Source organism: Ursus arctos, unplaced genomic scaffold, assembly GCF_023065955.2.
Source record: "Ursus arctos isolate Adak ecotype North America unplaced genomic scaffold, UrsArc2.0 scaffold_5, whole genome shotgun sequence".
Classification (NCBI taxonomy): domain Eukaryota; kingdom Metazoa; phylum Chordata; class Mammalia; order Carnivora; family Ursidae; genus Ursus; species Ursus arctos.
This window is the reverse complement of record NW_026623067.1, coordinates 51,745,325-51,769,977: the sequence shown is the minus strand read 5'-3', so window position 1 is coordinate 51,769,977 and position 24,653 is coordinate 51,745,325. Positions and strand designations below refer to the sequence as shown.

Below are 24,653 nucleotides of genomic sequence, written 5' to 3'. Positions count from 1 at the left end.
CAATGGATGGTTAGGATTTTTCCCCCTCTCCAGTTTGGCTGGGTGAGAGGCGGAGTTATATGTTGTAATATTGGTCTGACCGGCAGCAGATCCTGTGGAAGCGAATTCTCAATCTCTGCCGACCAAAAGGGGTTAGAACGAAAAGACGCTGAGCTAGAGGGAGAGGAGGGCGGGGACCCAGAGGAAAGAGACACTCAGGGTTGGGGAAGTGTTAGGAGGGGAGGGTTAGCGTGGGAGGGAGGGACACTCTCAGAGCAGTCGGAGCGACACACGGAAGGATAAAGAAAGGGGAGTGAGAAGAAGGAAGGAGACTGAAAGAGAAGGGAGAGGAAGAAAGGAGGAGAGAAGGCTTTCTAGAGAGGAGACAGGAGGAGAGACTGGAAAAGAGAAAGGGAGAGAAGAAGGAAGGGGAAAGTCACAGAGTGACCCTAGAGGATGAGGCTTCTCTATTCCAGATACTTCTAAGATTGAAGACTGTTTGCTAGTGGGGAGACTCCGGCTCCGGCAGCCAGTTGGGCAGCGGCAAAGTAAAATGGACAGTGAGAAACAGACGTTCCAGCCACCTCTCCAACGCCCAGAGGTCCCGGAGCTGTTCTCTGGCGAACTCCTTCCCCAGCTGGAGTCTCTGAGCCTGCTGGACCAAGGGAGCCCAGGGAGCGCCTGGAAGCTGCTCCTCGGAGATGCCCTCGCCTGAGCAGTAAGAACTTCCTACTTGAGTCCCTGCATTCCCTCCACCTGAAACTCCCCAGGAGAGAGGGGTGGAAGACCCCAGGGGGAGGGGCGAGGGGGATCCTAACGCAGCACTTTCTCCCCTCCCCCTCCCCCCGCCGGGCGCGCAGGCATGGATGTGCTCAGCCCGGGACAGGGCAACAACACCACCTTGTCTGAGGGTCCCTTCGGGACACGCAGCAACGCCACTGGCATCTCCGACGTGACCTTCAGCTACCAAGTGATCACCTCCCTGCTGCTGGGCACGCTCATTTTCTGCGCGGTGCTGGGCAATGCGTGCGTGGTGGCCGCCATCGCCCTGGAGCGCTCCCTGCAGAATGTGGCCAACTATCTCATCGGCTCGCTGGCTGTCACCGACCTCATGGTGTCAGTGCTGGTGCTGCCCATGGCTGCGCTCTACCAGGTGCTCAACAAATGGACGCTGGGGCAGGTCACCTGTGACCTATTCATTGCCCTCGACGTGCTGTGCTGCACTTCGTCCATCCTGCACCTGTGCGCCATTGCACTGGACAGGTACTGGGCCATCACGGACCCCATCGACTACGTGAACAAGAGGACGCCCCGGCGCGCCGCCGCGCTTATCTCGCTCACTTGGCTCATAGGCTTCCTTATCTCCATCCCGCCCATGCTGGGTTGGCGCACCCCCGAAGACCGCTCGGACCCAGACGCGTGTACGATTAGCAAGGACCACGGCTACACTATCTACTCCACCTTTGGCGCTTTCTACATCCCACTGCTGCTCATGCTGGTTCTCTACGGGCGCATCTTCCGAGCTGCGCGCTTCCGCATCCGCAAAACAGTCAAGAAGGTGGAGAAGAAGGGAGCGGACACTCGTTTGGGGGTGTCGCCAGCCCCTCAGCCCAAGAAGAGCGTAAACGGCGAGCCCGGGAGCAGGGAATGGAGGCAGGGTGTGGAGAACAAAGCAGGGGGGGCTCTGTGCACCAATGGCGCGGTGAGGCAGGGTGACGACGGCGCCGCCCTGGAGGTCATTGAAGTGCACCGGGTGGGCAACTCCAAAGAGCACCTTCCGCTGCCCAGCGAGGCGGGTGCTATCCCTTGCGCCCCCGCCTCCTTCGAGAAGAAGAATGAGCGCAACGCGGAGGCCAAGCGCAAGATGGCCCTGGCCCGAGAGAGGAAAACGGTGAAGACGCTGGGTATCATCATGGGCACATTCATCCTCTGCTGGCTGCCCTTCTTCATCGTGGCCCTTGTCCTGCCCTTCTGCGAGAGCAGCTGCCACATGCCCACCCTGTTGGGCGCCATAATCAACTGGCTGGGCTACTCCAACTCTCTGCTCAACCCTGTCATTTACGCCTACTTCAACAAAGACTTCCAAAACGCGTTTAAGAAGATCATCAAGTGCAAGTTCTGCCGCCGATGATGGTGGGGGAGTAGTAGGCGAGTAGGCCCGCCCCATCCTTTCTGCCTCTTCCAGCCCTCTGGAATCAACACCTCTGATAGCTCGCTACTTTTCTCCTGACTTTCTCGGCTGCTCCGGGTCGCCTGCTTCCAGATCTCGTCCCTCTCCGCCCGTCGCCCAATCCCCTGCCCCGAGGGAGCGCGCTTTGTGCAAAGAGCCCCAGCGGAGGGTCTGGAGGGCGTGGGGAACTCCCCGGTCTGTGATAAGCGACCTTGGCTCAGACTTTGGCCTCAGAATCAGTTCTGATCCCTGCACTTGCCTCCTCCCTCTTCTGCACCCCAAATTTTCGCGGCGGAAGTTTAAGCCTCAGTTGTTCAAGGCAAAAAATCTACACAGAAAAATAAACTGTACACCCAGCTGCCGAGCCCACTAACGGCCCCCACCTGATCGCCCCAATGCTAGAACTTGGGTTTAAGCTTCAGGAGTTTGCTTCATTCCCTATTCCCAACCCCGCCCCGTTCCCCTACCCTGGAAACTCACTTTTTTTTTTTTTTTTTTTTCCAGTTTCATCCCTTCTTTCCGGCTTCTCTTTATGCCCTCCCCAGTCCCTATGCATAGGTTTGCTAGTCGGGAAAAGCCGGAGCGTCTGTTTTCCCCAGTGACTGTGGCGTCCCTGGGAATCCGCACCTCCCTGTGTAGACTTGCAGAGTAACTCTTCCGCGCACACCCCCCTGCTCTGTTTTCATGGACTCGAAACAAGTGGCCAGAAGCTGTCTCTCAGAATGGACTTGTAAGTACAAGCAAGGCTGGGCCAGCGGGGGAGAGCGAGGAGGGAGTGCGGAACGATTTTTATCCGTGCTTGCCTTGGCGTCAGCACTCACCAAAGAAACTGACAATCAGTGGGAAGGGAGAACGGACTTCGGTTTGTACAGGCTGCTGGCGCGTCTGCACGTTCTGGCGTCGCCACTTACCTACCGCGGGCTGTGCCGGCCGGCCAAGGTGTGCGTGCTCAGGCCCCCGTCGGCCCACAGGGCCCCGCGCCTCCGCAGCCAGCTGCTGTTCGGTGTGCGTCCTACGCGCGCGCAAGGAAGAAATCGGAACTAGAGCCAGTCCTCCGCCTGCTCCGCGGGACGCGCATAACGGCGGATAAACCACCGGGTTTGCGGAAGTCGCTGGAGCTAGGTCCGGCGGGATGAAGGAGACTGGGGAAGCCAAAGAGGGTGGGCATGTGAGAGGGAGGAGACCTCAGTGCGCTTGGCCCGGGCTGCAGATGGCGCTCCTCTTGGAACCCGAAAGGGCAGTTTCATCCAAACGATGCAGACTCTTTCCTCCTAGTTACCCCCGTCCTTTCAGATAGAATAGTTCTGTTAAGCGCGTCCTACCACTGCGTGGGATTTGTTCTGTAGGACGTCCAGCACACATAGTTACCAGGACTTTGCTTTCCAAATAGGAATTCCAGGCTTCCAATCAAATGGGTCTCGATAGGTTTAGTACAGTCTGTGACCTCACGGGCAGTTACATTAAATAATGGGGACCTAAAGACTAGTTAGGGGTGCTCTCGCTGAGGAGTCCTGAGCATCTGGTACAGGGTTATGTTTGCTTCTTGGCCTGATGTGAGCCACAGGTCTAGGACAAACCAGTTTCTTGCCATTTGAATATATGGAGCACTCCAAGCTTTCTCCCCCACAAAAGTTACTCTTTCAACCTTGCCACTTCTGCTGAGAATTCAGTTATACTCTTTACTGCCCCCAGAAGGGAGGTTATTTTGGTGCTCCGTTTGAATGTACATTTCCATCCACAGGACTGGGATCAGAAGGTTTGTTAGTTAGCTGTAGCCTCTAATTTTCTGATGACTATCGGTTGTGTTTTCCAGTAATTGCGCAAAGTTATTGATTTTTACTCCCCTCTCTCTTCAACTGGACCTTTTGAATGATTGCGTCTGCTGTTCGAGAACGGTGTTGCAAAAGTTGCCAATGGAAAGTGCACGTGTGTTTAGGATTAAGACCGTGAAAATACAGCTCTTTCGCCCGAAGCCATTTTCTTGTTTGTCAACAGAATAAAGCCTCCATTTGGTATCTCTTTCTCTAACTGAAACTGAGAATAAACATCATACCCAGTAAGATATAGTGTAAGAACTCTGGACATTCAGTGGATGGTTAGTTTATGCATGTGTAATGCTGAGAAGCGGCTAGGGTGATAAGGTGGACTTCTTTCTTCAGTCCAAAAATTTTTCATTTGAAAATTCAATTTCTTTTTTTACTCACGATAATTTCAGTACAACTGTATGAAAAAAATAGACCTTTCTGTATGTCTTCCTTAATTATAGAACAGAGCATATATGTAAAATAATTCAAGCTCAAATTTTGTTTATCCAAATTATGCCTTGGCCAGCAAGTATTACATTCAAAGTCTTGAGTCTTCCATTTACTTGTATCTCTTACAGAACTCTATAGCAATGGTTTTTGGACATTTATTCTTCCTACTTTGGAGGAATTACATCAAAATGAGGAAGAAGCATCCAGTTGGAGTATAATTGCCAAGGCAATAGAGAAATTTGGGGCATAAGTGCATAGCAGTCAACAGCCCCTGATGCTTTTTCTTTCTTTTAGTCTTTGTATTAAGACAAAGTATATATGCATCAAAATTGGCCTTCACTTTACCCTGTGACAATAAAGGACTTTATTAATGGTAATGCTACAATAAACTGGTATCAGTAACACATGCATCTTTATTTTAATCGGAATTACTGTCTATTTGTATTTATTTGGGTTTTTTAAAAATTGAAGTTAACACAATCAGGAGAAGATTCTGCTATACAGATCAGGGATATGAAACTTAGGGAAATAAATTTAGTTTTTAGTACTGAAACTCATTCTAAATGAGGGATTTCTTTTTTTTTTTTTTTTAATTTTTTTAATTTATTTATGTGACAGAGAGACAGCCAGCGAGAGAGGGAGAACACCAGCAGGGGGAGTGGGAGAGGAAGAAGCAGGCTCCTAACCTAGGAGCCCGATGTGGGACTCGATCCGGGAACGCCGGGATCACGCCCTGAGCTGAAGGCAGACGCTTAAGGACTGCGCTACCCAGGCGCCCCTAAATGAGGGATTTCTTATTTTAAAAATCCTGTGTCTGAAAAGAGAAGGTCACATCTCATTGTTTAGCCATGAAACCATGAATTTTCCCTGACTGACATCTATGGTTAAGACTTAGACATCTGTCTAATTAATATGGACAGGGTGGAGGACGTTGCAGAAGAGAAATGCAGCCTCTGATGAGAGCAACAAGAAAAAAACCACATTTTGTGTTTTTAAAGCAGTGGACAGTCGGACGCCCCCCTGTCTACCCCACAACTTGCAGCTAGAAGAAAATAACCTCCCTGGGTTTCAAGTTAAGCAACTCATTATTTTGGCGTTTGTCACTCAATTAGAAGTGAAGGGGCATTTTCCTTTCTGTCTGGGTCTCACTTGTTAGTGGGGCTCTGTATGGAAGATCTGTTACTATGTTAAAATTAAATTTTATGCTCTCTTTTCCCCTGCTGGAATCATCAGCAATGCCTCTTGTTTCCCAGGTTCTGTTTGTTAATTCCACTGCTTTCTGGTATGATGGCTGCAGGGCATGGTGAGCCCAGGTATACCTCCTGGGGGAACAGAAGGGTCTGGGATATTTTGGCCCCAGGAAGAGAGCACTCTGAAGCTGCAGGAAGCCTTGTACAGACAATATATGTGTACACATGTTCTCCCAATAATGAAGAGTAAAGACAGGGGACTGGGGAGAAGAAAAACTGTCTAGAATTTCTCATCTGAAAACTGTTCCCTTAATGTGTCCCTGACCTTGAGTAAAATGGTGCCTTTGGAACATTGGTCTTTTAGATTCTGGGTATCTCCCTTCTTGGCCCTTGTTCTCTGCTCTGGCATCTATTCCTCCAAGGGGACAATGGCTTTCTGTTTTCTACAGGCCTTCCTGAGCCTTCCTGAGTCTCTATCAACACTCAAACTGAAAAAGAAAATAGTTATCATTCACTTCCAGTGTGACTAACAAGCCTGGGTAACATATTAGGGGCCACCATATGTCAGGCTCCATGAAATAATGTTGAAATATGGGTCTACAAATTACTAGAAGATACTTTGGCCACCTTGAAGGAGTTTCCAACCTACTGGGGTATATAAGAACAAGCTATGAAAGCTAAGTGGATACTAATGGTAGAATATTAGTATCATCTAACAGGACAAGTCGCAAGAGTTTGGCTCTGTAAGAATTCAGGGGGCAAACATCACTGTGACTGAGGGTGGGTAGGAAAGAGTAGGTAGGGAAAGCTGCATAAAGCATCCAGGACTGAGCTGAAGGCACATGGATGGGGGCGGTATGAAAAGGCAGCCATTCTTTATGAGATCCAAAGACAACTTGATCCCTTCTTGTCAAATGGGGGCCTGGGATGAAATCTGTGACTGCGTTGCTGGGTGCTGGTAGCCTGGGTTGGTTAAGGAGGTAGAGATCCTGGAAAAAGATGCAGATTCACGGCTTCCCATGTCTTGTAATAGAAGGGTCTGGGAAGAGAGAGAAAAGATGAATCTAGATTAAGAGGAAGAATGTTTTGACAGAGTGAGGGAACAGCAAATGAATAGGAAGAGAATCATTAAACTATTAAATGTTGACAAAAGATTGATCAGGGGTAGGCACAAGACAGAATAATCCATACTTACGTAGCGTTTAAGTTTTTGCCAGGTGATTTTCACACAATATACCATTTAAATTTGGGGTAGCAGATCCTTTCAGAAATACCAATTAGACCACTTTAGCCAAAGCAGAAGATTCACATAGCAGCCGGTAGGTATAGAAAAAAGTGCTAGAGATCATATGTGGAATCATTGTAATTCCAGGTTAAAAAGCTAGAACTAAACTTTAGTCAGCGTGGATCACTAAGAATGAAGACAGAAGAGTTCTGTTTGGAGCTAATTTCAATGACACAGGTGAAATAATGAAGACCTGATTGTGGGATGTCAGCAGGAGGAATGGAAAATGAGTTAGACATCAAAGAAAGAACTGGCAGGACTTAGTGTCTGGATGTGAGGAGGGAGGGAGTTGAAGATGCTGAGGAGATGTGGGCAAACGACAGAAAAGGGGAAGTCAAGAGTTACTTCTCCTCTGGGTCTTGGGTTTTTTTTTTTTAGCTTGATCTGTAAATATAAAAAGGCTTTGTTCTCTGCTAAGAGAATTCCCAGCCCAGATGGCAGGGACCTTCCGGGAAAGGTATTGATACATGTCACAGTTTGTCATTTGGGAGAGTATGTGAGGAATGATCCTCAGAGAACAATGCTTGGATCAATACCCTGATTGTTGATGCATTTTTCTTTTCTTTTGGTGGAATATGTTGTTTTTTGGAGAGGCCACAATTCCAAGGTGCTGCAGCAGCCTCTCAAGAAGGGTACCCCCAACAGACCATGATGGGCAGTGTGTTAAGGATACATGAAGCCCAGAAGACTGAGTCTGTCCAGTTGACCCAGTGGAGAGCGGAGCAATCCACTTTACTCTTCAAGTCCAGTTATCAAGAACCATAGCAGACCTATTTGATCCTTAAACCAGATATTCCTAGAAAATCTAGATCCAGGAGGCTAGAGTATGCAGTGACTTATTTCTATTTTCCATCTCACTGTGCTTTGAGGAAATGGCAGGGATGGGGAAATTAGTTGGGTCCTCAGAACCTTCAGTAACTGATCCAGTCATTTCTACAGTGCCTGTCTGTAACACTGCACAATTGTCCAGCTTTTGGGAAATTCTCCAGGGCAGGATTTCAAGGAGATGTCTTGCATTGGCAATTGATTGTTCTGTTGTGTCTCAGCTCGATTCAAGTTTGAAGAAAGAAGAGGAAGCAGGCTGGCTGGGAGGAAGGATGGGGGAAGGAAGGAGTAGGCAACAGGACTCACCTATCTTACAGGTTGTATTAGCTGCGGAGATGGAGGAGGAAGTGTTTTGAAACTTCTCTACGGTACTTGGATGAGACGCATTTTATGAAATCTGGTATGCCTCACTGTCTCTGGGAACAATTAGGTTGATGTTGCGAGAACTGAGTAAGAGAGAAAGCAAATGGTGAGAGCTGGTTGTAACTTTAACAGGACAGTAGAGACAGAACTGCAGTTGCAAATATTCACAAACAATGTGGTTTCTTGCAAGCAGATGCTGCATTATAAGGATTTGCAATGTAGAAGGGGCAATTTCTGGGACAGCCTCTGGTTCAGCAATAGGGGGCAGATGGTTCCTTCATTCGTTCCACTAATATTCCTGAACCACCTGTGGGCCCGACACTGTTCTACGTATTTGGGATACAGCAGTGAACAAAGCAGATGAAGTGTGTGCGGTAGATTATTTGTAAAAACGCCACAGTTATTCCCCTCCGTGTGTGCACTTTTTTGCATTGTGACTTTTAGCTTCTACAAAGGTCTGGAGGGTTTCTCACTGCTTGAATCTGAGTTGGCCTTGTGACTTGCTTTGACCAATAGAACAGGCCAGACTGATGTGACCATGCAACTCATGAGGCTTTGCACTTTTCCACACGCTCCCTCAGAATCCTGCACAACCACATGTAAACAGGCTCACTTGCTGGAGACCAAGAGAAGAGTCATCCTAGCTAAGGCCATCATGGACGAGCCAGATCTCAAGTGACTCAGAAGCTGACTGCAGATGCAAGAGTGAGCACAGCTAACACCGGAGAAAGCTCCCACCTTCGTTTATGACCAATTTGTCAAAGTATAGACTTGTGAACAAAATACATGGTTGGTATTTTAAGGCACTACATTTTGAAGGTAATTTGTCATGCTGAAAAGGCTAACTGATACAGTCTCATGCCTTAAGAAGTTTACATTCCAGAGAAGGAAAGAGAAACTTAACAAAACCACATACACACACACACACACACACACACACACATATCAGATGGTGATCAGTATTATGGGAAAAAATAAACTAGAGTATGTTACGTAGCAAGTGCTGAGATGGAGAGGATGAGTGTTCCAATTTTTAAAAAATATTTTATTTATTTATTTGACAGAAAGCACAAGCAGGGGGAGCAGCAGGCAGAGGGAGAGGGAGAAGCAGGCTCCCTATTGAGTAAGGAGTCTGATGCGGGGCTCAATCCCAGGGCCTCAGGATCATGACCTGATCTGAAGGTGATGCTTAACTGACTGAGCCACCCAGGCGTCCCTAGTGTTCCTATTTTTTATAGGATCTTCAAGGAAGGGCTCACTGATAAGGTAACATTTGAATGGATACCCTGAAAGAGTTACCAGAGGCGTGAGGCTGTGGCTTGGTGAAATAGAGCACTTGAAGAAATAAATTTTAAATCCTATACAATTTACTATGAAAATTCCAAAGGGTCTATTTCCAACAGGAAATACCAGGAAATTGAAGATTTAAGGATATGTGTGCTCAATTTCTAGAATTTTCTCAGTTCTTGACAGCAGACTCGTTTAGGTTGAAAGCATTTGTATACAGCCTCTTAGGGGCAAGGTCATGGGAAGCTCTGAATGGGGTTTCTCTAAATCTCATATAGTCCTATAATCCCCAGACTCTGGCATATACTCTACATAGTGGAAAAAAGAAAAAATGCCTCGGCAAGCAAAGTCACCTGAATTTAATGTCCTGCTATGCTACCACTGACGTCTTGCTATGTTGTATATTAGTTTTACTTTGAAAAAGGTCTATTGAGATAAAATTCACATTCTTTTCATTAACCCATTAAAGTATACGATTTGAAGGGATTTAGTGCATTCACAGTTAGGCAGCCATCACAGCAATCCATTTTAGAGTATTTTTATTACCCCCCGAAATAAGTGCCATATCCATTAACAGGTGCTCCTTATTTCCCACTAAACCCAGAGCCCCAGGCAACCACTAATCTACTTTCTGTCTCTATGACTTCGCCCATTAAGAACATTTCATATAATATGTAGTCTTTTGTAAAAGGCTTATTTTACTTAGCGTAATGTTTTAAAGGTTATCCATGTTGTATTAGGTATCAATACTTTATTTCCTTATATTGCCGAATAATAGTTAATTTTATAGATCTACTACATTTTATTTATTCATCCATTAATGAACAGTTGGGTTGTTTGCACTTTTTGGCTATTGTGGATAATGCTGCTGTGAACATTTGTGTACAAATTTCTGCGTGGGCATGTTTTCATTATCTTGGATATAAAGCTAGGAGTAGAATTACTGAGTCATGTGCCAACAATATGTCTAACATTTTAAGGAACTTACAAAATGTTTTCCAAAGTGGCTGCACCATTCTGCCTTTCTCCATTCCTACCAACTATGTAAAAGGGTCCTTTCCAATGTCTCTTTGCCAGGACTTGTTATTATCTGTGTTTTTGATGGTAGCCATCCTAGTTCGTCTGCAGGGCTCTCTCATTGTGGTTTTTATTTGCCTTTCTCTAATAACCATTAGAGCATCTTTTCGTGTGCTTATTGGCCATTTGTATATCTTATCTAGAGAAATAGCTATTCAAATTCTTTTCTCACTTTTAAATTCAGGTGGTCCTTTTGTTACCGAGTTGTAGAAGTTTTTTTCTATATTCTGGATACTAAACTCTTTTTTTTTTTTTAAGATTTTATTTATTTATTTGACAGAGAGAGAGAGAGAGAGAGAGAGACAGCCAGCGAGAGAGGGAACACAAGCAGGGGGAGTGGGAGAAGAAGAAGCAGGCTCATAGCAGAGGAGCCTGATGTGGGGCTCGATCCCATAACGCCGGGATCATGCCCTGAGCCGAAGGCAGACGCTTAACCGCTGTGCCAGCCAGGTGTCCCTGGATACTAAACTCTTATCAGAAGATGATTTGCATATTATTTTCTTCAATTCTATCATCTTCTCACTTTCTTGATGTTATCATTTGCAATGGAAATGTTTTTAATTTTGGTGAAGTCCAATTTCTCTATTTTTTCTTTTGTTGCTTATGCTTTTTGTGTTGTATCTAGGAAGGTCCCAAAGTTTTACTCACATGTATTTTTTAAGGGTTGTATACTTTTAGCCTTTACATTTAGGTAGTTGATCCGTCTTCAGTTGACTTTTGTGTATGGTGGAAACAATGTACTCAACTTCAGATTTTTGCACTTGCCAAACATTTGTTGAAGAAGCAACTATTTTTCCTCATGGAATTCTTTTTAGCACTCTTGATGAAGATCAGTCGTGCATGCGTGTAAGGGATTATTTCTGGACTCTGAATTCTATTACGCTGATCTATATGTGTATCCTTACGCCAGCATCACACAGTCTTGATTACTACAGCTTTGCAGTAAGTTTGGAAATCAGACTATAAGAACGTTTTTTCAAGAACATTTCAGTCATTCTATCCCTTACATTTCCGTATGAAGAGCCGCTTGTCAATTTCAGGGAATAAAAGGAAGCTAAGATTTTAATAGGGATTGCACTGGATCTGAATGTAGATTGATATGATGAATATCATAATATAAACAATATTAAATCTTCAGATTCATGAACATGGACTGTCTTTCCACACATTTAAGTCGGCTTTAAGTTATTTTAACAATGTTTTGTAGTTTTCAGAATGCAAGTCTGCATTCATTTTGTTGAATTCATTCCCAGGTATTTTCTTCTTTTTGATGATATTGTAAATAAAATATTGCTTTCTTTTAAAAATATTTTAAAATATCTTTTTAAAGTTGTAGTTGATAAACAATGTTACATTAGTTTTGGGTGTACAACATAGTGATTCAGTGACTCTGTAGGTTATGCTGTTCTCACCACAAGGGTCGCTGCCATCTGTCACCATAAAACGCTATTACAATACCACTGACTACGTTCCCTGTGCTGTGCCTTTCATCCCCATGACTGATGTGTTCCATAGTGGGAAGCTTATTGCTTTCTTTATTCCTTTTCAAATTGTTTATTGTATAGAACATGGTAGATATATGTATATTGAAATTTTATTCTGCAGTCTTGCTAACTTGTTTATTCTGTTGTTCCATTAGTGAATGTCTTAGGATTTTCTGTATACAACATTGTGTCATCTGTAAATAGAAGTAGTTTTCCTTCCTTTCTTCCCCCAGTCTGTATGCCTTCTTTCTTTTCTTTTTTCTTTTTTTTTTTTTGCCCAATTTCCTGGCCAGAACCTCCAGTATAAGACTGCATGAAAATGGTGAGACCAGATATCCTATCTTCTTCTTGGTTGTTTTGAGAAAACACTCAGACTTTTACCATTTTGTATGCTGTTCACTATGGGTTTTTCATAGCTGCACTTTATCAGGTCGAGGAAATTTCCTTATTTCCTACTTTAGTGAGTGTTTTTATCATGAAAGTGTGTTGGATTTTATCAAATGCTTTCTCTCGTTCAATTAAGATGATCGTGTGCATTTTTTTGCTTTATTCTATTGATATGGCATATTACATTAATTTGTTTTCAGATGTGAAACCAACCTTAGATTCTTGGGATAAATCTCACTTAGTCATGATGTATAATTCTTTTTATATATTGCTGGATTGGGTTTGCTAGTATTTTTGAGGGTTTTGTATCTATATTCATATGAAATATCAGCCTATAGTTTTCCGTTTCTGTTATAGCTCTGTGCAGTTTTGACATCACATTGCAAATGTGTAATGACCTGTTTATGAACAAGCACAGACCGTTCAGGGTTTAGGAGGGATTGACCGTGCGTGGAGGTGTTAGGAACACCCTAATGCATTTCAGTTCCTGTAAAGGATCTGAGTGAGTCACCACAATTCTAGAAACAACTCTAATAATCATTGATGTTGTTAATATTAGTGTTCATACATTTTATTTGATTATAACAACATCTTACTATGGTTTAATAAGTGTCATAGCATGTTTGTGGTCGTCAATATTGAAGACCTTTTCTTCCTGCGTACACTGCTACACTACATTTTCCAACTTTTCTTCTTGTAGAGTGTGGCTCTGAGGCTGGTGTCAGGCTAATATAATATATTCAGATTGATATCACCACTTTGAGGGTTTCACTGTAAAGACCTCCAGAATGATCTTCGTTTTCATTTGGTAGGTAAATGAAGAGGACTCCCTGGTCAGAGAGGAGTATGGGGCCACAGGTATAAAGAGCCTAATCTCTAATTCTCTAGGTAGACCAGTCTTCTCCACCCCCCTCCCCACCAACCAGCCTTTGACTGTGATACGAACAGAAATGAAAGCTCAGTTTAATTTAATTAAACTGAATTTTTTTAGGTTGTTCGTACAGAAGTTACGATATATTGATATATTGATATCAGTATTGATATATTGATCAATATATCAAAATAAAATATAAAATACCCCATCAGTGAGGTTGCACTTGATAAGTGAGGTGACTGCCAACTGCTCTTCCTTTTGGTCAAAGTCACAAACCTGCTGGAGAGAGATGAATTTGGGACAAGATGACACACTTTCCTTGTATATTCTGAACAGTACTGGGCAGCCAGGAAGAAGCCCTGTGCCCATCACTGGTGCTTTAGTTTAGAGGCTTAGTTTCGCTCTGGCTTTAGTTTTATGGAATGTGTTTACAATAATGCCCCTGAGCCACATCTTTGGGTCTTTGGGAAAATTATAAAATCGACACAATTGATTTTCAATGGCTTTTGCTTTCTTTGAGGCATCCTTTTCTTTCATTATGCTATCCCCATTAGGCTCTCAAAATCTTCACTACAGGTCTCCCTAAGGAAGTTTCTGACTTGCAAATTTTATTCCCCACTCTTTCAATTTTGGATCTTGCCAAAGGTGTTGGAGGATCAAACCAGGCCAGGGGCAGACAGAGAGTTGACTAAGTTGACAGGTAATCATGAGATACAATGACAACTTAACTTTTATCATTTGGACAAATGAAAGGGGGGCTTTCTATACTCCGTAATATAGATATTACTAATTAGTATGACATATAAAAAACAAAAGGACTAAGAATGAACACCTTGTGACTTGGTGTATTGCTATGGGTATTACATGTATGAATTATCCCAAGGGAAATGAAGTTATCTGTACCATGCTTTTCCAATGACAGTCTTCCAAGCTCATATGTTTATACATGTAAGTAGATAACAGTAAGATGACAAATGGCCAAGAGGCTTTCCTATATTACCACATGAGATTATTTAAGAATTCTCTAGCATACTTAGATGGCTATTGTAGTAGAATAGCTTAGACAAGTATGATGGAGGAAGGATGGAAACGGGAATGATTAGTAACAGAGGGCTGCTGGGAAAGCCCTGAGAGGCCTGGGAGATGGGCTGAGTGTGAAAAATGGTGTTGGAGAGGAACCCACATTTGGAGATGGGAGAAGATTGGAATAGACTAGAAATAGGGCAATGAAGAACAGAAGGTGCTACTTTAGGAGAGAAGAAACAGGCCTTTGATAAATGTCCAGAATTCAATTTCATTCTTTTTTTTTTTAAGATTTTTATTACTTATTTGAGAGAGAGAGAGAGAGAGAGAGAGGAGAGAGAGTCCACGAGTTGGGGGAGAGGCAGAGGGAGAAGCAGACTCCTCACTGAGCAGGGAGCGAACGTGGGGCTCAATCTAAGGACCCTGAGATCATGACCTGAGTTTAAGGTAGAGGTTTAACCGACTGAGCCACCCAGGTGTCCCTAATTTTAGTCTTAGAGAAAGAAAGCAGCTCTGTGATGAGAGGTGTGAGGACACAGAGAGGCCATGCAGCCATTGTGTGAGAACACTAGCTGCCGTGATAGGCTGGCTCTCATGAGAGTTAAAGGGGAGGTTGGATGACATAAACATTTCTTTTTCTTTCAGATAAAAGGAGGCCAAAGTATGTCTCTAGAGACTGGGAAAAGGGAAGCAACAAAGAAGAAAGATTGAAGGCAGGAAGAACTTAAGATTCTCGTGAATGAGGGGGTCACTGAAGAGCCAAGTCTTAAAGAAGGCAAGAGGTTGAAGGGTTGAGCTTTGAGGTGGAGACTTTCTGTGAGACAGGAGATGAAGGGACATGCGTAAAGAGGTAGAGATAATCCAGCTTTGGGGAGAAAGGAAGCTGTTATGTGAGCATCAACTTGTCAGTGGTTTCATTGGAGTGTTACAGGTCTAGCTGGATGCCCCTGGTCAACAGTCAAAATGAGAGCACATCTGTACTGGAGAATCTGCTACCTGGGAGCCAGATGAAATTGCATGCAACTGGAGGCTGCAAGTGGTATTTGTTGAGAGTAGCCTCAGAGTTCGAGCTGATCTTCACACTAGTGTATATATGACCTCTTTTTTGGTCCTTCCTGGCCTGGCTTGCTCCTTCACCACCTTTGACATGATTTGAAATTGGGGGAGTAGGAAATCAAACATATGGGTCCATTCTAGGGCTGGCAGTTGCTCTGATTTCCTCCACTTCACCATCGCCTCTAAGAATATGTAGAATCCTTCATTACTGAAACTTTGACAAACAGGAGAGAATTTGTGCCTGATGCTTCTTTTATTCAAGAAGTAAGATAACAAGTGACAGGAGCAAGGGCAATGATGTCATCAGGGTAAATAAAGTCTAGATTAGTTAACACAACCAAAAATGTACTAGTGATTTTATAACAGGGGTTCTTAAACTGTCAAGCAACTCTTGAGTTATCAAGTTATCTGCTTTGTACTAAACTAGATCCATGGGAATGGCTGACTTCTAGCTTATTTCCTAGTTCTTCCCCAACTTCCCCTGATTGCGGAGCCCTATTGCTCTACCTATAGGTCTCTCACATATGCCCTTCCTTTATTTCTCTTAATTTCCCACATTCCAGTTTTAGGTTTTAGTTCGTGCCTTCCGTTCATGATCGCATGATTGTTGCAGCTCCCTAAATTGCCTTGCATTCCATCTTCTCACTCACTTCTCCTCCTTTTATTCAGTCTTGAGTACCACTATTAAATTAATATCCTATGGCAAAAGATGCCCCGTATTCAAGTGTACTTCTCACAATATAACCAATTCCTCCTAGGTACCTCATGCTGAGATTAAACAAGATAATATTTGAGATATTTAGCAAAAGTTCTGTTATGTAGCACCTACTTAACAAATGTTATTGGATTTTTGCTCAAGGCAGAACATGTGATTGGGTCGTTCATTGTTTTTGCAGGTAGAGAATGGGGAGAAAAATTATATTGAATATTAGATTTCATACTCTTATTTTTTAATTGCATGAAACAGAAGACAGTTAAGTAGAAGTCAGACTTATCCAGCTGTTTCTAATGACTTTTCCAAATGTGTGAGGGAGAAGTAAGAGGACATTTGCAAACTATTATGGTTCATAAAATAGAGCTTTTTTTTTTTTAAAGGAATAAGATAATTAATAAGACTTAAGAATGAACTTGGTAACTGGTAAAATACTAGAAAATGAGGCGTCTATGCTCTTTGCTTTTAGTCTTTGCTTTGCCTTTGCTGGACCTTGAAGTTCTCTTTCTCTCTCACACTCTGTCTCCCTTGCTCCCTAATCTTTGGCTCTAGCGGGGTGGGCAGCTTTTCATTGCTCTCAGTTCAGGATGGTTTTCACAGTGGACCACAGGGTTACCACTCTTAAGCCTCTCCGGAGGAACCAGATGGCTGGTATCCTTGAGCTGCCAAAACAGTAGTAATAAAAACCATAAAATGTGAGGAAATGATACTTTTGTTTTTGGTTACATTTCAGCTCTGACAGAGTGTCATCAAATACTAGGGACTTTAAGAAGCAACTGTGAAATTCAGAAAATGTTGAGAGTCTGGGCTGTTGTTCTCGTTCTTCATTGTTAAATAATTAAGCCTTGATCATCTCAAACACACACTAGATTGGTGTCATCTGATGACATTACAATTTTGCTTTAGCAGTTTAGGAAGAAGATTAACTTTAAATTGACCTAATTATCTGTTTCTTATTTTGCATTTAAGCTTTGATGACATGGTATCTGATCATATTCAAATATTTAATTGGTATGCATTTCTAATATTATGCTCTTACCTTGGTAGTTTTTTATTGTGTGACTTTTCATGGTGCTTGTTTTAACATGCCTCTTACTTTCTTAATCATATTTTAATAACATCTAGTGCGCTAATAATGGATTTGACAGCGTCAGCACTGATTTTTTTCACGAAAATTTACATGTATACACATATAATTTATTATTTGGCATACTTAAGCATAACTTATAAAGTAGGATGTACTTTTAACAAAATAATTTTTATGCCCACATGTTAAAAATTGAATGTAAGTCAGTGGTTCTCAACTGGGGGTTATTGGCTTCCCCCAGTGTCACCTTTGTGACATTTGGTAATGTCTGGAGACATTCTTCATTATTGCTACTGGAGGGATGCAACTGGCTTCTAATAGGTAAAGACCAGAGAAGCTGTTAAATATCTTGCAAAGTACAGTACAGCCCCCACAACTAAATATGGCTTCAGATAGCCGTAGTGCCCAGATTGAGAAACCCTGAACTAGAGGAATGGGTATATGATCACCTTTTCATGTTTTGGAAAGAAAAATATTGTAGGGAACTTTAATGGCCAACAAAGAGGTAGGAAGAGTCCCAGATCAAAATGTCATAAACTCTACCTTGTTTTTGTAATGCTTGGTGACTTTTCTAGGAGCTTTTACACTTGGAATGTCATAAAAATCCTATTCTACCCCTGGGATTAGAAATGGAAGAGTTTCCAAATAAATATGCCTAGTTGCAAAAGAGACACAGGGAATTTAAGTGATTCTCTTAAGTTTACATGACTGCTTCGTGATCCCAATTCCCTGTCCACAGAAGGTTGACGCCTCTGACACAGAAATATATCTACGAATCTAATGGTAGGAGTGGAACTAAGAGGCAGATTTTCATGTTTCCAGGAGAAAAATAGGCTAGCAGTGCTCTTGTGCAACAAGGCCTCTTCTGTCTTCACTCTGCTTCTCCCGTCTCCTCAGCGATAGGAAAAATCTCTTCAGTAATAGGAAAAATCCAAGAGGAATAAGGTCGCCATTCATTCTATCATTAAACACTGCATAATCTCAGATCATCATTTTTAATTAAAAATATTTTATTGACGTAGAATTCAATTGTATTAACCTAAGTTATGTTTAGCATTAGTCATAGTTTGAAGGGAAGTAAATCTGAAAGTGATTCTGTAAATTCGACTAATGTAGCCATGTTGAAACTGAGACAGCTCAAGCAAGATGGCCTTTCCTTGCTCTTCCTCTGGAAGCGCTCCCTCCTCTTTTAGCTACTGAATAATAAATGCATTTATCACAGAATTGCCATCATTCAGGGTACAGGATTAAATGAGAAATGGAACTGGCCTTGCTGCCTAATAACTGTGGTGTTAACCTTGGATTCCGGTGTCTGTGATTTTCACGATATTTAACCTGGAGGAGAAATCCACTGTCACTTCTGTCACAGATTTGCTCCTACCATGTTATTTGGGTCAGGAACTAATACCTTTAAGCTTTCACTTGGAAACTGCTAATATTATGAAATAATACCTTCTGTCTTAATACTTGAGGTTTAATTCATTTTAAATGAAGTAGAGCCGTCCTCTAAACTGTGTATAAATACTGACCATCTAGAATAGAGTTTATTGAAATGTTTTCCAACCACTTGTACAGATCTTTGAAAGTGGATGCACAGAGAAAACTGACAAAGCCATCCATCCTGCATTGTCAACTCACTCATTTTTCAATTCAAGTTTTCCTGAAATTTAGGGTCTACGGATTGGGGTAAGGATTTGTTCTAAGTATATTTTTACAAAGTTTCTGCTAGGTATATAGCACTGTGGGTACACCAGAGAGGCTCTGGGTCTTCACACAGTATTCTGCAGTGAAACATTTGTTAGTTTGGCTAGAGATTGGAGTAAATTCTAGAAGGAGTACCCATGGGGAGATGAAGGCAACCTAGCAGCAAAGAGGAAGGCTTCGGTGATGAGGGCTGTCAATGTCCAAATGAACAGGAGAAAAATTTCCAGCTTAGTGAAACATGGGCAAAAGGCTGAGAGAAAGGTCAGGGGACGAGGAAAATCAGGGGGGTGAAATGACCCCACAGCAGCCTTTCCAAGCTATTTATTTAACTGAACGGCTAGGAAGCAAGTTGTGATCAAAACTCCCAACGTTATCCTCTCAAGGAGTGTGTTGAGGATGGAGGGGGCTGTTTGTAAGTACTTACTTTCTAATGGTTATTTTTAAGCCTAGCTAATTTCAATTACCAGGGAAGATTTAAAATACAGGTTTTCCCCTGCTGTCTGAAAGCACATTGTTCCTGTGAAAACTGCCCTAAACCAAAATGGCATAAAGCGAAGAAGCAATTATCATTAATTTACATGGAAAAATTTTCGAGCATTCCCAGACCTCCCAGAATAACCTCTCAGGCTTTTCTGAGAACTTAGGACATACCCTGCTGCCAGAGGCGCTAAAGACATTGAGACAAAGCCCGGGAGGTCATAGACACAGTCAAAGGTATGGCAGCTGGAAGCTGAGACTCTGAGTGGAGCTCTTGGGAAAGGAGTGTGGAGGCGCCGCTCCTGCTGTTCCGGTGCACGCTGCCTCTGGAAAGGCTCGCTGCCGAACAAATGCCGAATGCGATTTCCATTCTGCACCCCCCCCCTTTTTTTAAGTGAAAATCCGCTTCAGATTTCTCTTAGTTGGTGAGACGAGGTACTAATGTAGGTCTTAAATAAAAGCGAAGTGGTGTGATGCCAAAGCGGGGATCCCTGCATATGAATGACTGCGCCCCCACCTGGAGATTCTGATCATTGGGTCTCGAGGGAAGCCTGAGACATTGCTATTACGAAAGCAAACTAAGAAAACCCAATGGGCGATTCTAAAATGCAGACAACCAGAAATACAAAGAGGTTGGAGAAAAACTTATGGCACCCGGAAACCGCCTCGGATGTCCAGATGCAGCGTGAGGTTCATGATGACAACGGTATGGGTCTGGGGCTTTACAGCAGAGTGTATCACGTGGGGGCATAGCTTCTACCCCGTGGGCAAGAACGAGAAAAGGCCAATACAGCTTTACTCTTGGTCTCCGCTTATCCCAGGGAGTCTTCTGGAAACCACACAGCAGTGGCTGAAGAAGTCACACAGAACTATAAAGAGCGATTGGTACTGTCCCTAATTCACGGAGTGGCTTTCAGGGGATGCCCTCGACTAAGGTGTTTTTTGAGGGAACAAGTTAGAACTCAGCATAAATAGAAACTATAAATGGACTTAAAAATGAAGTGATCCATATTTCAGATATCTATGACATACAAAGGCTTTGTTTTGGATCTTGGGAGGGTTTAAAATGGCTGCCAGAAATGACAAGGTTAACGCTGTCTTCTGGAGACCAGAACGAGGTCCTGTCATGGGCAGAACAGGCACTGCTCGTGTTGGAAGGGAGATGTTTATCTGTAGTGCAGAAATCACATTTACAGGAGGAAAAAGATACTTCAAATCCAAGTTTGTGAGTGACAAACCACATTCTTGGAGGTGTTGAATGAAGACGATGACCGATCCATGGAATAACCCAAGAACAAACAGGAAATATCAACAAAGAGCAGGAAGTTAGGTTGGTGTGTTGTTTGGGCAAATACAATTTTGGTCTCCTACTATCCTACATGTGTGGTAACTATGTGTTTAAAAGCTGTTTAGAGATGGGGACTCACTTAAGTGAAACAAGTTATTTAATCTGCCATCATTTTTATAGGACTGTATTTAAAAATGCTCATTATTTGACCAAACTCTGCTCTCTAAGGGAACTGTAGGACTAGTTTTAAAGGACTTAGATGATTAGACCGTGTTCTGTGTCATGATGGATGTTAATTTTGTTGAAGTATACCTGTCCTTGATGTCCTATACACCCTAATAAATTTGATGTTACAAGTTATTGTGGATTGTTTCCCTCATGCCTCCAATCTAATTTCTTTAAATTGAAAATGGAAAGCTTTAAAGTTGTATGAGAATTTTCTAGTTTCAGATAATCAGCTAAGTTCCCACATTTAATTCTTGCCTTTCCTAAATTCCTAATATGCAATCAATAAAAAAGAAAAAAAAAAGTACCCACATAGATTATATCAGTGAAGATACAGAGCTAAAGCTACCATTAGCAGGCTAGATATTTTGAGGAATTTCTGAAAGAAGTGGTAGAAATAGTACCAAATCCGAGGGAAATGTCTACATGCCTAGAATTAATTAATTCAGCCAGTCAGCCAGCTATTCATCTATCAACCAACCGTCCATCCGTCCGTCCATCCATCCATCCTTTTACTCACTTTGTTTAGAAATATTTATTGAGTGCATATAACGTGTCCCACATTTGTAGGCACCGGAGAGCATAGTATTGACACAATCTTTGCTCTAATGGGATCTAGTGTGGAAGACACAGTTCACAAGTTAATGAATAAATAAGCGAGATAGATTTATTTATTTTTATGTTTATTTTTAAACAAGATACTTTTAAATACTTATAAAGGACTATAAAAAGCAAAATAGAATATTGTGATAAGAGGATTCCTGCCAGGGGCCCTAGCAGTGGTGACATGGAGCTATATTTTATTTTCTTGTGTCAGGAAAGACCTCTCTAAAGAGATGATGGTTAGAGCTGAAATCCAGATAATAGAAACGCATCAGTCACAGGAAGATCTGGAGGAAGAGCACTTTGGGCAGATGGCTAAAGCGCAAAGGCTAAGAAGAATCAAAGAAGTCCAGTGTGGCTGAAGAAGAGTAAAGGAAGGAGAGAGTCGCCGGCTGTGAGATCAGAGTATAGGCCATTTTACTGCAAAGGTAACAAAGCGTTGGCTTCGGGGTCCCTCACCTGCATCTGCATCAAGACCCTAAACCTAATTTTGCATTATTTTTCTTGAATTGGGCCCACTAAATAGCATACATTTTAGGTTCCTCAAAATTAGGGTTCACCCTGAGTCAGAGGCCCAGGGTCAGCAAGTAAGACCTTGACAAAATTTAAGGGCACTTGAATTATCGTTGACATAGGAAGCCTGGGAGGGTTTGGGCACTGTACTGCTGTGACCTGGTATGTGCTGTATGTTGTGGCACGGACGGCAGCTGCCCCGTAGGTGGACTCTACAGGTGGCTGGGAATATAAAGACAGGCCCTTAGGAGGTTTTGTCGGGAGTTTTGTTGCCCAGATGCCTTAGGAGATGGTGGTTTGGAGCAGTGAGGTAGCAGTGACGATGGAAAGAAGCAGATCTGTGAAAACCTTACCTGAACAACATTTCTAAAATATATTTGTTCAAGTCCAAGCTCAAGACTTGAGTGGGAAGTGGGCAGTGAGAAGAAGTCAAATCTTAATTCCACTAATAACTTTGAGAAATGCACCACTGGACGAAAGCATGACATAAAAGACAATGAGATTAAACAAAAACAAAAAACATTCATTATTAGTGAAAGAGTGATGACAAGGAACATTCATACACGCAGTTAATAATATGTAAATTGGTACAATTTTCCTGAAGACAAACTGGTGTTATATATCATGAACCTTTCCATGTTTGTCATTTTTAAGTCAGTAATTCAACTTTTAGAAAATTCTTCTGTGGAAATAATCAGACCACTAGTCAAGTTTGCCTTTATAGAGTTGTTCATTATAGCAGTGTGAATAATACAGAAAAACTGGACAAAGGTTGAATGTTCAATAATCAGGGTTTGGGTGAACTCATTATGGTAACCCATATAATAGAATACTGTAGAATAACTCAAAATGATGTTATATATGGAACAAAATACCCATATATGAAAAAATACTTGGACATATGAGTAAGAAAAGTTCTTGAATATATACCTACATGTTAATATTGTTTATCTTTCTGTGGAAGGATTAAAGATGTTTTAACATTTTTTTCTGTCATGAATTTTCATAACTTGCATGATATAAAAAAGAAACTGATATAAAAATGAAAAACTTAATCAATGATAGGAAATACTTTATTTCTACAGAAGATTCATACTGAGTTTGTTATAACTTTCGAGACTCTGAAGCAAATATATTTCCTCATGTGGGATGCATTTTATATGTAGCTATAATCCATTAAAAATTTATTTCCATAATATGTTAGCTGTGGAGACAAGAGTACACACAGCAAACAATTAGATGGAATGAAATGAAAATAGATAACCCAATGTAAGTGGTATAGGTGATACAATTTGCATCAGAAGCTTAGTAGAGATTTTAAAGGGATCCAGGGAGTTGGCTAATTGTGCCTTTTGCACGAAGTGAGATGAGCTTGACCTTTAGGGCTGGAGGATTGGCTTCAGCAGATAAGAAAAGGAGCTGCTTTGGGGGTGCCTGGGTGGCACAGCGGTTAAGCGTCTGCCTTCGGCTCAGGGCGTGATCCCAGTGTTATGGGATCGAGCCCCACATCAGGCTCTTCCGCTATGAGCCTGCTTCTTCCTCTCCCGCTCCCCCTGCTTGTGTTCCCTCTCTCGCTGGCTGTCTCTCTCTCTGTTGAATAAATAAATAAAATCTAAAAAAAAAAAAAAAAGGAGCTGCTTTGATGCAAAGATTAATGACTTGTGAAGGGAGAAGTAAAGCAGTTGGTATAATTAGACTTTGTTGGCATATTAAAAAGAATAAAGTTATAAGATTTGATCTAGGATAAGCTAAGAAGAATTCATAAATTCCATTATGAATCCATAATTCATAATGGGATAGATGTCAGGAAATTATTATGGCTTCTTGTACAATGAAACAATGAGATATAAGAGGCATATTAGTAAATTTATTTCAAGTAAGAGGAATTAAGTGAAGAGACCAGTGACAGGAAGCAATGACAAAGCTACTGGCCTGTGCTAGACACAGGGCTTGCAATGGTGGTGGCTGTAAGACCATTCAGGGGGAGTCAGCAGTACTGGATACACCAAAGAGGGGAGACCAGAAAGACTCCAGAAAAGGAGGTAATGGGAAACCAGCCTGGAGAAAGTGGGAGATGAAGCTTAGGGATGAGAAGGAATGAAATTCACAGTGGCGTTTTCCTGAGTGGCTGTATCATTCAGGTTCTGAGTTATAAATGTGGTCCATTAACCCATTATGGCTGCCTGTGAAGACCTTGCCGGACACCACGTGAAAGGACACTTCAGCCTATGTTTTGAATTCCTGGACTAAATTGTGACACACTCCCCTCTCATTGTCCCTCATTTCATATGCCATGCTTTGGGTATCTGGGCCACAGAATTAGCTATTGATTCTTTGATATCTGCCCTTATCCTGACCCCCAGTTTTTATGGTCAAGGTTATGTATCAACCCATCAGCCTGGCTGCTATGGCTGAAGATGCTGTGTTTCCATTCGGGCTACATGGCCTAGCCTACTTGGGGCCATTTCCTTCCTGGTGCCTTAAAAAGCATTTTAGACTCATAATAATTTTAGATCTGGAGAAGTTGCAAAAATAGTACTGAATTCCCTCATACCTTTTCCCTATCTTCCTCTAATGCAAAATCCATGTAACTATAGTATCAAAATGAAGAAAATATCATAGGTACAATGCTATTAATTAAACTATAGACTTTATTCTGATTTCATCGGTATTTCTACTACTTGTCCTTTTCTGTTATAGGATCCAATCTGGAATTCCTATTACATTTAGCTGTTATTTTTCCTAAGTCAGCTTCAGTCTATGGTAGTTCCCTGATCTTTATCTTTCAC

General features: G+C 42.3%; 1 protein-coding gene across 1 annotated transcript; it reads left to right on the top strand.

Moving 5' to 3' along the window:
• Positions 1-262: 262 nt before the first annotated feature.
• HTR1A (5-hydroxytryptamine receptor 1A) lies at positions 263-4,807 on the top strand. Its single transcript, XM_057307137.1, has one exon. It carries the CDS (start codon positions 842-844, stop codon positions 2,108-2,110), a length of 1,269 nt encoding a protein of 422 aa, XP_057163120.1. The 5' UTR covers positions 263-841; the 3' UTR covers positions 2,111-4,807.
• The last annotated feature ends 19,846 nt before the right edge of the window (positions 4,808-24,653 follow it).